The sequence below is a fragment of the Miniopterus natalensis genome, chromosome 17, assembly GCF_054644295.1.
Source record: "Miniopterus natalensis isolate mMinNat1 chromosome 17, mMinNat1.hap1, whole genome shotgun sequence".
NCBI classification, from domain to species: Eukaryota; Metazoa; Chordata; class Mammalia; order Chiroptera; family Miniopteridae; genus Miniopterus; species Miniopterus natalensis.
This window is the reverse complement of record NC_142097.1, coordinates 33,052,604-33,065,931: the sequence shown is the minus strand read 5'-3', so window position 1 is coordinate 33,065,931 and position 13,328 is coordinate 33,052,604. Positions and strand designations below refer to the sequence as shown.

Genomic DNA, 13,328 nt, shown 5'->3' with positions numbered 1-13,328 from the left:
ATCCATCCATCCATCTTTTCATTCAATATTTACCAAGAACTTCCTCTACATACAAGGGGCCACCTTACATGTGTGCCCCTTTTTAGAAGTGCACTCACAAATTTCTCAAAAAATTAAAACTTGATATCCTCAGCACATTCAGAAGATGTTTCAGAGATGGCTCTATGTCTGGAAATAGATTTCACATCCCTTACTCATAGATGAGATAAAGGGAGGGAGGGCAGAACAGAAGCATTCAATTAATTCTCTTTCTAAAGACACTAGAATGTAAACTCTCTGGAGCAGGAGTTTTATGTGTTTTATGTTAGTTTCATTAACATATCCATAGGGCTTGAAACAGTGCCCAACACATAGTAGATACTCAAAATACTTGTTGAATGAATGAATGAACAGGCAAGCAAGGCAATGGGTACAGAAGAAAGAAGGTTCATGAAGATGGAAGGATGACGGTGAGGAAGGCATGGATTGAACAGCTTCCTCCCAATCAGGATCCTGAATCAAGAATTCACAATAACCTCCAAACAGCTTCACATACTTCTCCCAAACCCTAGAAACTTACTTTGTTGAGGGCCCCAGTTCCTGTCAGAATTAAGTGAGAATTTTCAACCTGGATGGTTCTCTGTCCCAGCCGGACAAGGTAAGCCCCAATTCCAATGGCCCGGCATGTAACCTTAAAAAAAAAAAAAATTCTACATGTCACATATTTATGCCCCCTCCCAAGCTGTAAAAACTAGGGCACAGATATCTAAAACCCACATTAACAGAAAAAAATACTGCTTTTATGAAATCTGATTAATAACAATACAAAAAATAGTAATTTTCTGGTCAAAGAAAAGAAGATACAGAACTCATTCGATGATTCATGTATTAGACACTTAAGGTCCAGAACTCCTTTACTTCTCTTACACTTTTGCCCATTTCACAGATGTTTGGCATCTATATTAGAAGTATAAACAAAGAAACTAGTAAGAGGAGAAGAAATTCAAGCTGTTAAAATTCTGGTAGAATATTTAGAGAAATAAATTAAACTAAAAGCTAAAAGGAAGTTCTAGGTTTACCTGGGAAATTCAATTATTTACACTATCCTATCTTCCCACTATCACGCACAGTTAACATCAAATTGCAGATGTACAATTTTTAAGAAATGCTCTCATTTTGGACTGAATAGCAGGCACGGGGCAAAAAAAAAAAATCCTAGCTACAGTCAGCTCTTTAAAAATTTCATATCCAGGCAAGATTTACCAGGCTAATGGTGATGATCTCATCATAGGCCAATGAAGTTTCTCCAGCAATCATTCCAGAACCTCGAAGGTTCTCTGCTCCAAGTCCCTCTTCCTTCCCAATAATATCAGTTATCTTGTACCTATTAGATATAGCCATTCCAAATTATAAAGGTTAAACACGGTAAGAACAATCTCTTAAAAGAATAATCACCATTAAAAGGCTACTAAAAGCATACAGAAAGCATACTGGAAGCTTATACATAACACCAGGGATCTATAACCTTTACTCATATACCTTCCCTTCTTAGCTTGGTGCCTATTTTGTCTAGAGGCAACATGGTATAAAAGAAAGAGCAACATATGGAATTAAGGAGATAGGCTTAAATCCTTGCTCTGACACATACAGTGTGATCTGGGGATAATGGTAACTTCCGTAAAATGGGGTAACAGTATCCCTCTCAGGGTTGACATGAGAGTTAAATTAAAGCACAAGGAGAGGGCTTTACACATAGATGACACTCAGATTTTAGATGTCCTCTCTTACTTTCTAGAGCAAGTTTCTTAAAGGTAGGGTCAATGTGTATCATTCTATAATAAGCAATAGCCATTAAGTCATCAATTTTAGACATGTTACCTAGGAATAAAAAATCCAGAGCTGCAGTGAGAATGGTAAGTCCAATTTCTAAAGTCAAAATTCCTTTCTCTAAGGCAGGGATGAAGGGGAAGGTAGAAACAGTGCACTCCCATCCCCACTCCTCTGTAAATATCAAGTGTATGCACGAGAGTTCCTGGCTATAGGCCTCTGGAGGGGCAGGTGGGGTGTGTGTAGAAGTGAAATGCTGGCCAGGTTGTCCAGAAAGCATCCTGTGGATCCAGTGGGAGCCACTCATCTGTCTTCTTGGCAGGGGATTAGGAGTGATAGCTGATAATGGGAAATGGGAGATGGGGAATGCAACTAATAAAAGAAAGGAAAAATACAAAGTTGGAAGTAGAGATGGGCATATATTATTTATTGTTCCATGTGTACCCAGAAGGCTTGGCACTGGGCATAGTTTCATAAATTGAAATAATAAATAAGTATCCCATAGTGGCTCTTAAACTACATTTTTTTGCCCCCATATTTCTCTGCTCCCTTCTTGACTTCAAGCGCTCCATCAATTCCTTTTCCTTGCCCTTGCTGTTTGTCTGTGGCTTTGCATCTCTGCTTCCCAGCTTCCCTTGCCTTTCTATTTTTAGCCTCTCCCAAAAATTCTCCAATTCTTCCTATGGTTTTGTATCTAGACTCTAGTTTATAGAGTTATGTTACAGGTAAAACTTCTCTCCCTTAAGGAGTTAATGAGACACATTAATTTGATAGGGGGAGGGAGGAGATTAATGTGTTCTTTTTATAAGGCCCACATGCCACACAGTCACAAACATTCATGGGCCCAGTCAGCCTGCCCTGCAAAGCAGATCTTTTCCCTCCTAAGGACTGCATATTACTTCAAAGGTGTTTGTGATCTGTTGAGTGCCATCTTCTTCCATTGTATTATGTGAAAAAGAGAGAAAATTTCCCACATTCTGCTCTATGGTCTGAGTTTTCTATCAGGAGGGTACCATTCTTTAAAGTGGTACCAAATTTTATGTTGTTTATTATAAAAACCTTTGTATAGTGTAATACAATGAACAAAACACATTCATATATATCATTTCTGGTCCTCACAACAATCCAGTGTGATAGGTAACACTATCTCCATTATTATGGACGATAATGATAACAGCCAGGATTTTTGACTGCTTACTCTGTGCTCAGCACTGTGCTAAGGGCTTTACATATATTAGTTTACTTGGTCTTCACCTTATAGATGAGAAAAACAACTTGCTTTAACAAAAGCAATATACACACTCAATAGCTTTCTGAGATAACAGTAATAATGAGAAATTCATTCAGAGTACCAAGGAAAAATGCAAAATATTTAGGAATAATCATTTAAAAATTGGTAAAGTTCCACCATACCTACACTGTGCACCAAGGCGTCCTGGGTGCCACAGTGAACTACCAGGGGCACTGAAGGATATTTTATATTTTTGAGAGAAACACTATGGTGTGATACCTGTCAAATCCCATGTGAACTACTTGCTTTAGGTAGTTCACCACTTAACATTGGACACAGCTACATTCTTTTTGACAAAGTCCTATCTTTGCAAAACTGAGTTTTCACAGTTTCTGTGAAAAAAACAAAACAAGGTCTGCACACAAAAAATCAATGCAGAACAAGAAATGAAGGTGGCTGATTCCAAGGTCTGAGATGTCCTAAAGATGCAAATATCTCACTAGTAACTATAATTACTTAAGAATAAAATTAAAAATATTTTCAATTATGTGCATTATATTTTTTAATGATTATTAAGTTGTTAGGGCATAAATACTTATGAAGTTGATTCGGTCTAACTACTTAATAAATAGAAATATCAAGCGTTTTTGTCTAAAGGTGCTATGGAAAAATTACCGAGACAGTAAAGGGTACTGTGAACCAAGAAAGACTGGTAACTTCTGGCATAAACTATATGAAGAAAACTACAAAACTGTAAAAACACACTTTGATAAATGAAAAAAAACATACCATATTTCTTGTTGGGAAGAGTTAATATTAGGAAGATGTTATATCTTCCTAAATTAAGTTATAAACTCATTCAATGTGAATCAAAATCATTATGGAAAGTATTTGTGAATTTTGAAAAAATGAGCCTATACATAAAAAGACAAAAATAGCTAATAAAACTTGGGGGAAAATTAAGAAGGTGATGAAATCTGCCCCAATAGAATAGTTAAAAGAGTGTGGCATTAGCCTAAGAACAGACAGAACAAAACCCAGAATACAAAGCCTAGTAAATGAGTTAAGATTACTATAAAAGAAGCATAAATTATTCAATAGATGGTATTGGAGTAATGGATTAACATCCTGGAAAGTACTTGCACATAGATTATAAGAATGTTCAACTTCACTGGTAATCAAAAATACCAGTTAAAATAATAATTGTTTTTATCCTGTTTTATTAATTGACAATAATAGATGTTGGCAAGGGTGGAGAAGAATTAAAGAAGGGAAACAAATAGTATTATAAACTGCCGGGAGTGCAGATCTTGGGAGAGCAATCATCAAAAATATCTTTAAAATGAACATATTTTCAAACCAGTAATTCCACTTTTAGAAATTAACCCAAAGGTAATAAAGATATTCCTAAAAGTTTATGTAACAGAATGTTCAGCCCAAGGATATTAACAGTAAAATTTTGGAATAGTCTGAACGTTCAAATATGATATACTCATTATGATGCAATACTATGAAACCATAAAGCATCATATTCTCAAATAACATTTTAAGAATATACAAAAATTTCCCCAAACTAGTTTTCAGTGAAAAGAACAAATTAACAAAAGTTTTCCTATTACAACCCAATTATTAGGGGAAAAAGTATATATACAGAAAAGACAGCAAGAATATAATATACACCAATAATTGTGTCTCTTGACAAAATAAACAAACAAAATAGAAACAGACTCACAGACACAGAGATCAGACAGAGGAGAGGAAAACTGGGGAGCTGGGTGAAAAAGGTGAAGGGATTAAGAACTACAAACTGGTTGTCACAAAATGGTATGTAAAGTACAGCATAGGGAAAATAGTTAATAATATTGTAATAACTACGTACGATGCCAGGTGGGTTCTTAAAATACTGGGCGGTGGGGGGACCACTTTGTAAAATATATGATTGTTTCACTACTATGATATATACCTAAAATTATTACAAAATAATATTGAATGTAAACTGTAACTGGAAAAAAATTTTTTTTAATTTGTGTCTCTGGGTAGGATTGTAGCTGATTTTTATTTTTTATTCATAATTGTTTACATGTTCCGAATTTTAGAAAGTGAGTAAATATTATACTTAAGGTCTTTCGGCTAGTAAATGGTAGGTCTCAGATACACACCTAAGGCCTCAGATATGACAAGCAATCTTCACTGCTTTTCGGGGTCACGGTGGGCAGGACAGGGAGGAGAGCAGTCACATGCTCGTCCTTTAGCCCGTGGCCAGGCCGCCCAACACATGCGCACCTACCTGGACTCTCCTTCATCCTCCACATGCTCGCAGTGGACAGAGTTCAGAGCACTGACTCTCTTATAGTCCTGAGGGGTTAGGTATAAATATTTGTATCCCTGTGAAGCACAAATAGTTTTTATCTCATTATCTGCCACCGTGACATAACCAGAAAACACAGCAAAGCATGTATAAGGCAGCTTGTCCCAGAGCTGGCTTTAAAATGCTGCATCACTTCTTAGAGCTACTGTCTAAGAGAAGACCGGCAAAGAAGCTCTCCCTGAAAGACGCAAGTGCCTATTTCTCCAGCGGCTGACTGTCTGTCCTTGAAACAAGATGGCTTGTAGCTGCCATTTACTTCATTTTCACCAGGGTTAAAGGGTCATTTTCTGATCTTTAGTGATACCTCTATTAAAGAGATCAACACAAAGTTAAAGAATTCTGTGAATTACTATGTTTCACTTTCTCAAATCCACAGTATTATAAAAATATCAATGGGCATGGGATAATTGAAAGGATCACAATACTAGGATATTCAGTATTAAAACCAGAAGTCTATGCAGTGCTAATAACCAGTGACCACTCAACTCATGCCTTTTGTTTTTTAAATAAACAACTCCTAATTCCTATTTACATTTAAAAATTATACTAACATTTCATAACTGATTTATTTTATACATACAAATACATACTCACATACAAAGTAGAGTTAGTTATATGTTAAGTGTGTTTAACTTAAATGAATTAGTCACTCAGCCAAAAAAGGAAAAGTAAACAGAGAAATACATTTTAAATACTTTGAGAAATTATGCCCATCATTTACCTCAATGAATCAGAAGCTACATTTAGGCAGATACAGTGAGCATAATATGAAAGAGACATGAATCTGTCATTGCTTTTACAGGACTTATGACGAGAACACTTAGTAGCACTAAGTGTCATTAGTATGTCAGTGAGCATGTATTTATTGAGTGCCTATTATGTGGACTGTACTGTTCTAGGCACCGGAAAAACAGGAACGAACAAAACAGATAAAAATTTCTGGTCTCATGGAACTTATCTTCTAGTGAGAGAGAACATATACAAAATAAATAAGTAAAGCATAGAATGTTAACGGGAATAATGTTTAAGAAAAAAATAAAATAGAGAATCGCCAAGTAGGGCTTCACCAAAAGTGTCATTTGAACAAAGAACTGAAGAACTGAGGAAATGAGACATGAGGATATTGGGGGGGAGGAGGAAGCATTCTAGGCAGAAGGAACCACAAGTGTAAAAGTGCTGAGGCATGAGTGTGCCCAGCAGGTTCAAGGCTAAGTATTCGTATGCTGCAGGGACAGACCCAGTAGAGAGGGGAAGGTGACGGTACCAGGAGCAGAGAGAAGTGCTGACCTACATCTTTAAGTTGGCAAGAAGAGAAAGGATCAAGTGAACAAGGAGGGACTGGCCTTAGGCAGGAGCAGGAACCGTTCTCCCAAAGTACAGGAGAGACGATGGAGAGTAAGGGCACAGGTGCAGTGTGTGGGAGCTCCTGGAAGCTGTCTTCTAACTGCTTCTGTTTTCTCAGTCAGTTGGACAACAAGATCATCAGTTAAAAGGATGGGAGGAGAGGGCGTTTGAGGTTTTAGGGGAGAGAAGATGCAAAACTGTCATTCAAAAGGTCGGTAAGCCTGAATTTAAAGGAAGACCAGTAACAGCACTTCGTATTTTTCTCTATCGATGTTCAGCTATGTAGGTTCAGGTATGGGAGTAGGTGGAGAGAGTTGGATTTAAACAGGATTGTAAAGGCACAGAGTAAGCAGAATGAAGAGAGAAGCGAAAAAGTTGAGGGTGTAGGAAAGGTAGTAACTATAATGTGATTATACTGATTAAACCTATGATTGACTTTGGAATTTAAGCTGGAAAGAAATAAAATGAGGATGTAAGGAGGGAGTGAATATCAGAAGAAGGGTAGTAGGATTAAGTTACAGGTTCTGGTAGGTTCAAAGGATTGTTGGACTTGGGGTACTGAAAAGACTGAGCTGCAAACAGGATGCAGGAGTGGCAAAGGATGCTTGAAACTGAGATTATGGGGAATGAGAGGCTGAGCTGGGGTGGAGGACAGGACCATTAGAGGGGAGGAAGTAAGAGGCTAGATTAGGGGATGGATCACCTATGTGGATATGGTAATCACAAAGAATTACAACAGGACTAGTAGTATTGCAGAGAGTAACAATATGCCAGCAACTAAAAGACGCAAAGAATGAGAGGGAGCTACTCAAGGTTGGGGAACACTATGGCAAGGAGCAGTGGTAACATGGCACAGACTGATGACATTGGATTCAAAAACAGGTTTTCAGAGAGAAGAGAGGGAAAAGGACCTGGAAGTAGCAATGAGGCACAAGGGAGATGCTCTTCCCCTCCAGGCTCAGTGATACCAAGAAAAGAGAGGAAATACTCAGCTCCTAAGAGGGCTACAGGGGAAGCAGTGTCTTTAAAGGACAGGCAGGGTTCAAGTAAAACAGAAGGCTGGAGAACAATCAGAGAAGAAGCTGAGGATATAAGGGATTTTGCTGACGACTGACCATAAGTCCTGGAAGCCACAATGGAATAGTTTAAATACATACATTTTTGGCTTAGCATGTCTTATGCTAAATGCATACCTACTATTTCACCTTGTGTGCAACCAAATTTTCAGCAATATATCTTCAGAGACAGAGGAAAACTCAGGTGAACATACTGAGAGACAATTTGTTTCCAAGATGGTTCACCATAAATAATGACTTTTGAACTTAAACCTCTGTCTCTCCCCCACCTCTCTACACATGTACACACACATATGTATAACCATATAGTGTCTTGAAGTATTATTTTTTTCTTAGTCTGTACCTTGTAAGGATCCTCAGGATCTACCCAGGCCACATGAAACATATGACGAATTTCCTCTGCCAGTCCAATTCTTGCTCCGCTGTTGGCTGCTACATAGATGCGTGGAATGCCCTCTGCCCTGGAAAGCTCAGAAGCTCTGAGAAACAGCAAATCCTCCTGGGGCCCAAAGGACCCAATTTGGTATGTGATGTCATTGCCAATAACAATGATATCTCGGCCTTCTGGATATTCAGGACTCTTAAGAGTCATTTTCCAAGCAACCATGCCAATCTGCAAAAGCATAAACAAACAAATAAATACAAGTTTCTTACATGAAGATGTTTTTTGTAGGTTCCTTAAAGGTATCAGACACAGCCTTCATGTAAAAATATGCTAATGCATTGCTAAAGAGCCAAGCTCCCTGGGAAACTAGAATATTCCAGCATACTTCTTTAGATTATGTTGAGAACAGTTGATTTCCTATGTATTTCAGTTATCTCAATTTCATCTTTGGGCCTGCTCAAGGAAGATGAAAAACACAAAACAAAGTCTAAATGTATTCAGAACACCTGAGGAAGTATGCCATGGCACTGGGAATTAAATCTAGAACGCCTGAGCTTACTACCCTGTCTACTAGGACACTAGTTCATCTCTTTTGAGATTCTTTTCAAGAAACCTTCAACATATGAGAGGAGGGCAGGAGGATCACCTCTCATGTACTGTATAACTTTTGTGATTCTGCATCCTCTTACTGTCCTTTAGCATGTGATAGAAATAACATTGTTTACTGGCTTGCTTCCAAGTATCTTCCATTTCTGCAAGAACTTACTATAGCTCAACATCGCATCCTTGTGAGCATCTCTTGTCACTTTCTCCCAGAACCAGAAAACCAATGGATGCAAGGAACTATAATCTCTTGCTGCACTATGATCTATGTAAATCTCTGCTCTCTATTCAGCAGCATCTGACCAGCCACACAAATAAATGATATTGACTTAAAAGGTAGGGGTGACATGTCTCTTCCCAAACCCTCACAGCTCGCTCCTCTTCTAATCTCCATCTATATGAGAACTAGTCAATCCTACTACTTGTTTATTCGCTAGTTCCATTTCTTTTCTGTTCACTCACACTCCAGTTACAGCTGCAATTTTTCATGTCTGCCTGCCTGTTTCCCTATACCTGGATAAGTAATGTTTTCCACCCCCACCCCCAGTACTCGCCCCCAAACACAAAGCCCACCAGATGAGCCTTCCTGGTCCTGCCTAATGGAGCCCAGCCACATCTGCAGCCTTGGTCCCTCATCCCCAGGCTGCTGCATATCACCTCATTGGAGAGCCGGCCATCAAAAAGGGCCATTAACAGATGTAAATAGCAGCATCCCTGGAAAGCCACATGCATCACCCAGACTCAACCGGGCCAGTGATCATAAGCTCTGAGTACACATTCCTCAATCCAATTGCACATCCACTGTAATCAGGCTGGTTGAAGCTTCCCACATAGCTATTTGTGATTCTCAGCATTAAGAAATATATATATGAAGCACCCACAGATGAATATAAGCTATTTAATATATTATACTACTGGCAAAATACAAATCAAAATGGATATATTACACAGAAAAAATCCAATCACCTTCTGAGATCAGATATTACTCTATCTGCTCATTAAAGACAGAGAAAGGAAGGAGAAAGAGAGCATCCAAAAAAATAGCACAGAGAAACTCCAAATATCAGGATAATTTTGGTCATGGTTTTAAGAAGCTGGTTACTATAACTTAGCCTGTGTGGGGAGAAATATTTTACCCGCCTTCTCACGTTGCCCGCTAACGCAACATCTCTTTGGCTTCTCAGGAAGGAAAAGCTATTTCCTCTAAATGCATTTGTAGTTAGGAAGGTCAAGTTTTACACCAAATTTTGTGATATATTAACCTTAGCCACCTAGGCCAGAAGCAGCTTAGACACGAGCCCTGAAGAATTTACTTCAGCATTTGCATGCTAATGCAAACATTGTGTCTATGTGGCACTGGGCAGGCAAATAATACTCTTATCTTTTGCTATTACCTGGGGAGTTAACTGTGTCACTTGGGCAGTCAGTTCAGCAATTGGCTAGGTCATTATGCTTGCAATATTGACTTCTAATTAGGTGTCAACACAGCAGCACCAAGAACACACTACTCTTTATCAATGTTCTTTCCAAAGTTAATTCCTCATCGACCGTCCCCTCCCCCCTAAAAATGTACCATTACCGAATGGAGAGTGCTAGCCCAGTCTAAGCATAGCAAGATTCATTATTGCAAGAGATTAAATTTCGAGTAAGCATAATGGATAAACATCTAAGAAAGCACCTACTGTTCAATTTACATTAAAATTGAGATATTATTGCTAATCAAATGACAGGCTATACAATGGTGAACATGGGCTCTGAGGTCAAACAAACCTGCATCCATATCTAGGCCCTACCACTTATTAACTGTGTGACTTGTGAAAATAACTTTATTGTGTTTCAGTGTCCCCACATACAAAATTAATAATACCTATGGGTTTGATGCACAAACTATTAGAAGCAGCAATCTTTTATATTAACATCAGCATGCAAAGTTTTGTTCCTTCCTCTCAACCTATCTAAATCTACCCATTCGGAAAAGGTTCATTCAAATTCCATCTCCTCAGTAAAGCTTCTCCTCGCCTAAAGTGACCCCTTTCTTCTCCGAGCTCCTACTAATACCTTCATGCAGAGAATTTATTTCATAATTAATCATATACTGCCTAGGACCGCTTTTAGCTTGCCAGCTTGAACCATTATATCATCTCCTCCAGTGCCTAGCAGGATCCCTACACATAATATGGGAGTAATAAATATTTGCTCGTTCCATAGTCATTTCATTTTTAAAATGATACTTGGAAAACAGTCAACACCAACGGCTCAGAACATTGTCCATATCTCTAGGGATCACAGAATAACAGTCCTAAACATTAGTCAACTATTTTTTTTAAATATCAAGAATAGCTACCACTAATTGAACATCTATTACATGCTATCCTATACTAAATGTTGACAAATACTGACAGTAGTTAAAAGTTTAAACCCGGCCCGGCTGGGCGTGGCTCTGCGGTTGAGCATCAACCTAGGATCCAGGCGATCAGGGTTCGATTCCCGGTCAGGGCACATGCCCGGGTTGCAGGCTCAATCAGTGACTCTTTCATCATTGATGTTTCTATCTCTCTCTCTCCCTCTCATTTCCTCCCTCTGAAATCAATAAAGATATATTTTTTTTAAAAAGTTTAAGCCCGGCGTGTCAGCCTGTCTTGGTTCAAATCTCAGCTTTATACTAGTTATATAACCTTGGAGCAGTCACTTAATTTTGTATAGTCTCAATTTTTCCAATTATAAAATGGGGATAACAGTCTTTCTGGAGGGATTGTTGCGAGGAACACCACACTAGATTAGTACAGAGACTGGCTTATCAAAGTCCTCAAATAATAGCTATTACTATTATTAATCCAAAAGCAGTTGTTATTATTGCCATGAGAAAACTAAGGCACAGAAAATTAACTTATAGCTATTATGAATTGTTTATTTTTAAAAATAAGGTTTGCATAACTTCATTTTCTAGAAAAATTAAGGAAGTATGTTCCAGACTAGTGCCACTGCACCTAGCTATAACACTACGGAAAGATAAATATAAATTATAAAACACACATAAATGTCATTGACACCTAAATGCAAACTATAGTTTCCTGGACTGGATCCTAGAACAGAAAAAGGACATTAGTAAAAACAAAAACTGGTCAAATCCAAAATGAAGTCTGTATTTTATTTAATAATATCATACCGATGTTAATTTCTTAATTTTTATAATTTTATTATGGTTATATGAGAACGTTAACATCAGGAGATGCTGGCTGAAGGGCATATGGGAATTCTCTGTACTATCTTTATGAGTTTTTTGCAAATAAAAATATTTTAAGACAAAAAGTTAAAATAATAAATGTCATGGTAAAAACTTTTTTTAAGAGAAGGAAGTAAATTGGCTAGTGAGGTCGTTGCTAGTGTTTTATAAAATGATGGCTATGAAAACTATAAATAGCATTTAAAAACACCCACGATGTAATGCTAAATGTGAAGAAGTGGTATAACAAAGTTGTATACATATCACAGTAACAAAATAGTGTGGTGATTAAGGGCACAGACTCAGAGCCAGATTTGGAGACTATCAATCTAATAGAATCTGATTCGGACAGAATAGAGATTCAGTCAGTTTTCTGGCCACATAGCCTTAGGTAAGTTACTAACATCTATGCACTTCACTTTCCTCATCAGTAAAATGGGGTAATAATAACCTACTCTATTAAGTGTGTGAGGATGAAATACATGGTAAACCTTAGAACAGTATCTGGCACATAGTGAGTGCATAATAAATATTATAATACTCTAACTAAAAGCATGTTAGGGAGAAAAAAACAGAAGTAAAGAATATAGCAAAATGAGATGACAGTTATTTTAGGATGGGATTGTGTGTTTTTCCCCATTTTCCAAATTTTCTTTAATATGTTTGTATTGCATTGATAACTTAAACATTTTATGGAATAAAAAAGGAACTGAGAAAGTACTACCAAGTACCTCTTAACTGGGTGACAGATAAATGGGAACTTATATTATTATTTCTAGTATACATATGAACATATCCATAATTTTAAAAAAATTTAAGGGGAAAAAAATCTCAACAGCCTAATGGATTTTCATATTTTACAAGAACTGACTCTAAATTTCAGTCATACTACAACAGATCATATTTTATAATGTTATAGAGATATAAACATGAAAATTAAAAATCACAACTCGCCTGAAAGGGAGAAGAATATCAGGAACTGTCGTAGTTTGCTGAGATCATCATTTCACTTTTTAAAAACAGAAATGCTCTACAATGATGTGGCAGAATGTAAACCTAAGTATATGTAGGTTTATACAATATTAATATCTCTACCTGAGAAGTAACTGCTTCAGTGTTTTTCTGGTCTGATGGTTAAATGCATATTTATACTTTTAAAGTCAATATTTGTACACTAGACAAGAACAGTGCCTATCAGCTAAATACATATTTAGGACTGTACCACATGTATTACAAACATGCACTAAAATCGAAAGCTTCTGTTTATACAGAGCCTTTCATCTTGAAGAGGG

General features: G+C 37.4%; 1 protein-coding gene across 11 annotated transcripts in view; it reads right to left on the bottom strand.

The window, feature by feature from the left end:
* ACACA (acetyl-CoA carboxylase alpha) overlaps positions 1-13,328 on the bottom strand; it is a 219,909-nt gene that overhangs the window by 58,422 nt on the left and 148,159 nt on the right. For all 11 annotated transcript variants that reach the window (XM_087826242.1, XM_016210681.2, XM_016210686.2 and 8 more), the window contains 4 exons: positions 8,169-8,438; positions 5,325-5,422; positions 1,243-1,363; positions 560-670 (listed from right to left, as the gene is read on the bottom strand). In XM_087826242.1, the coding sequence (XP_087682368.1) occupies positions 560-670; positions 1,243-1,363; positions 5,325-5,422; positions 8,169-8,438 (600 nt within the window). The remainder of the gene's footprint in view (positions 1-559; positions 671-1,242; positions 1,364-5,324; positions 5,423-8,168; positions 8,439-13,328) is intronic.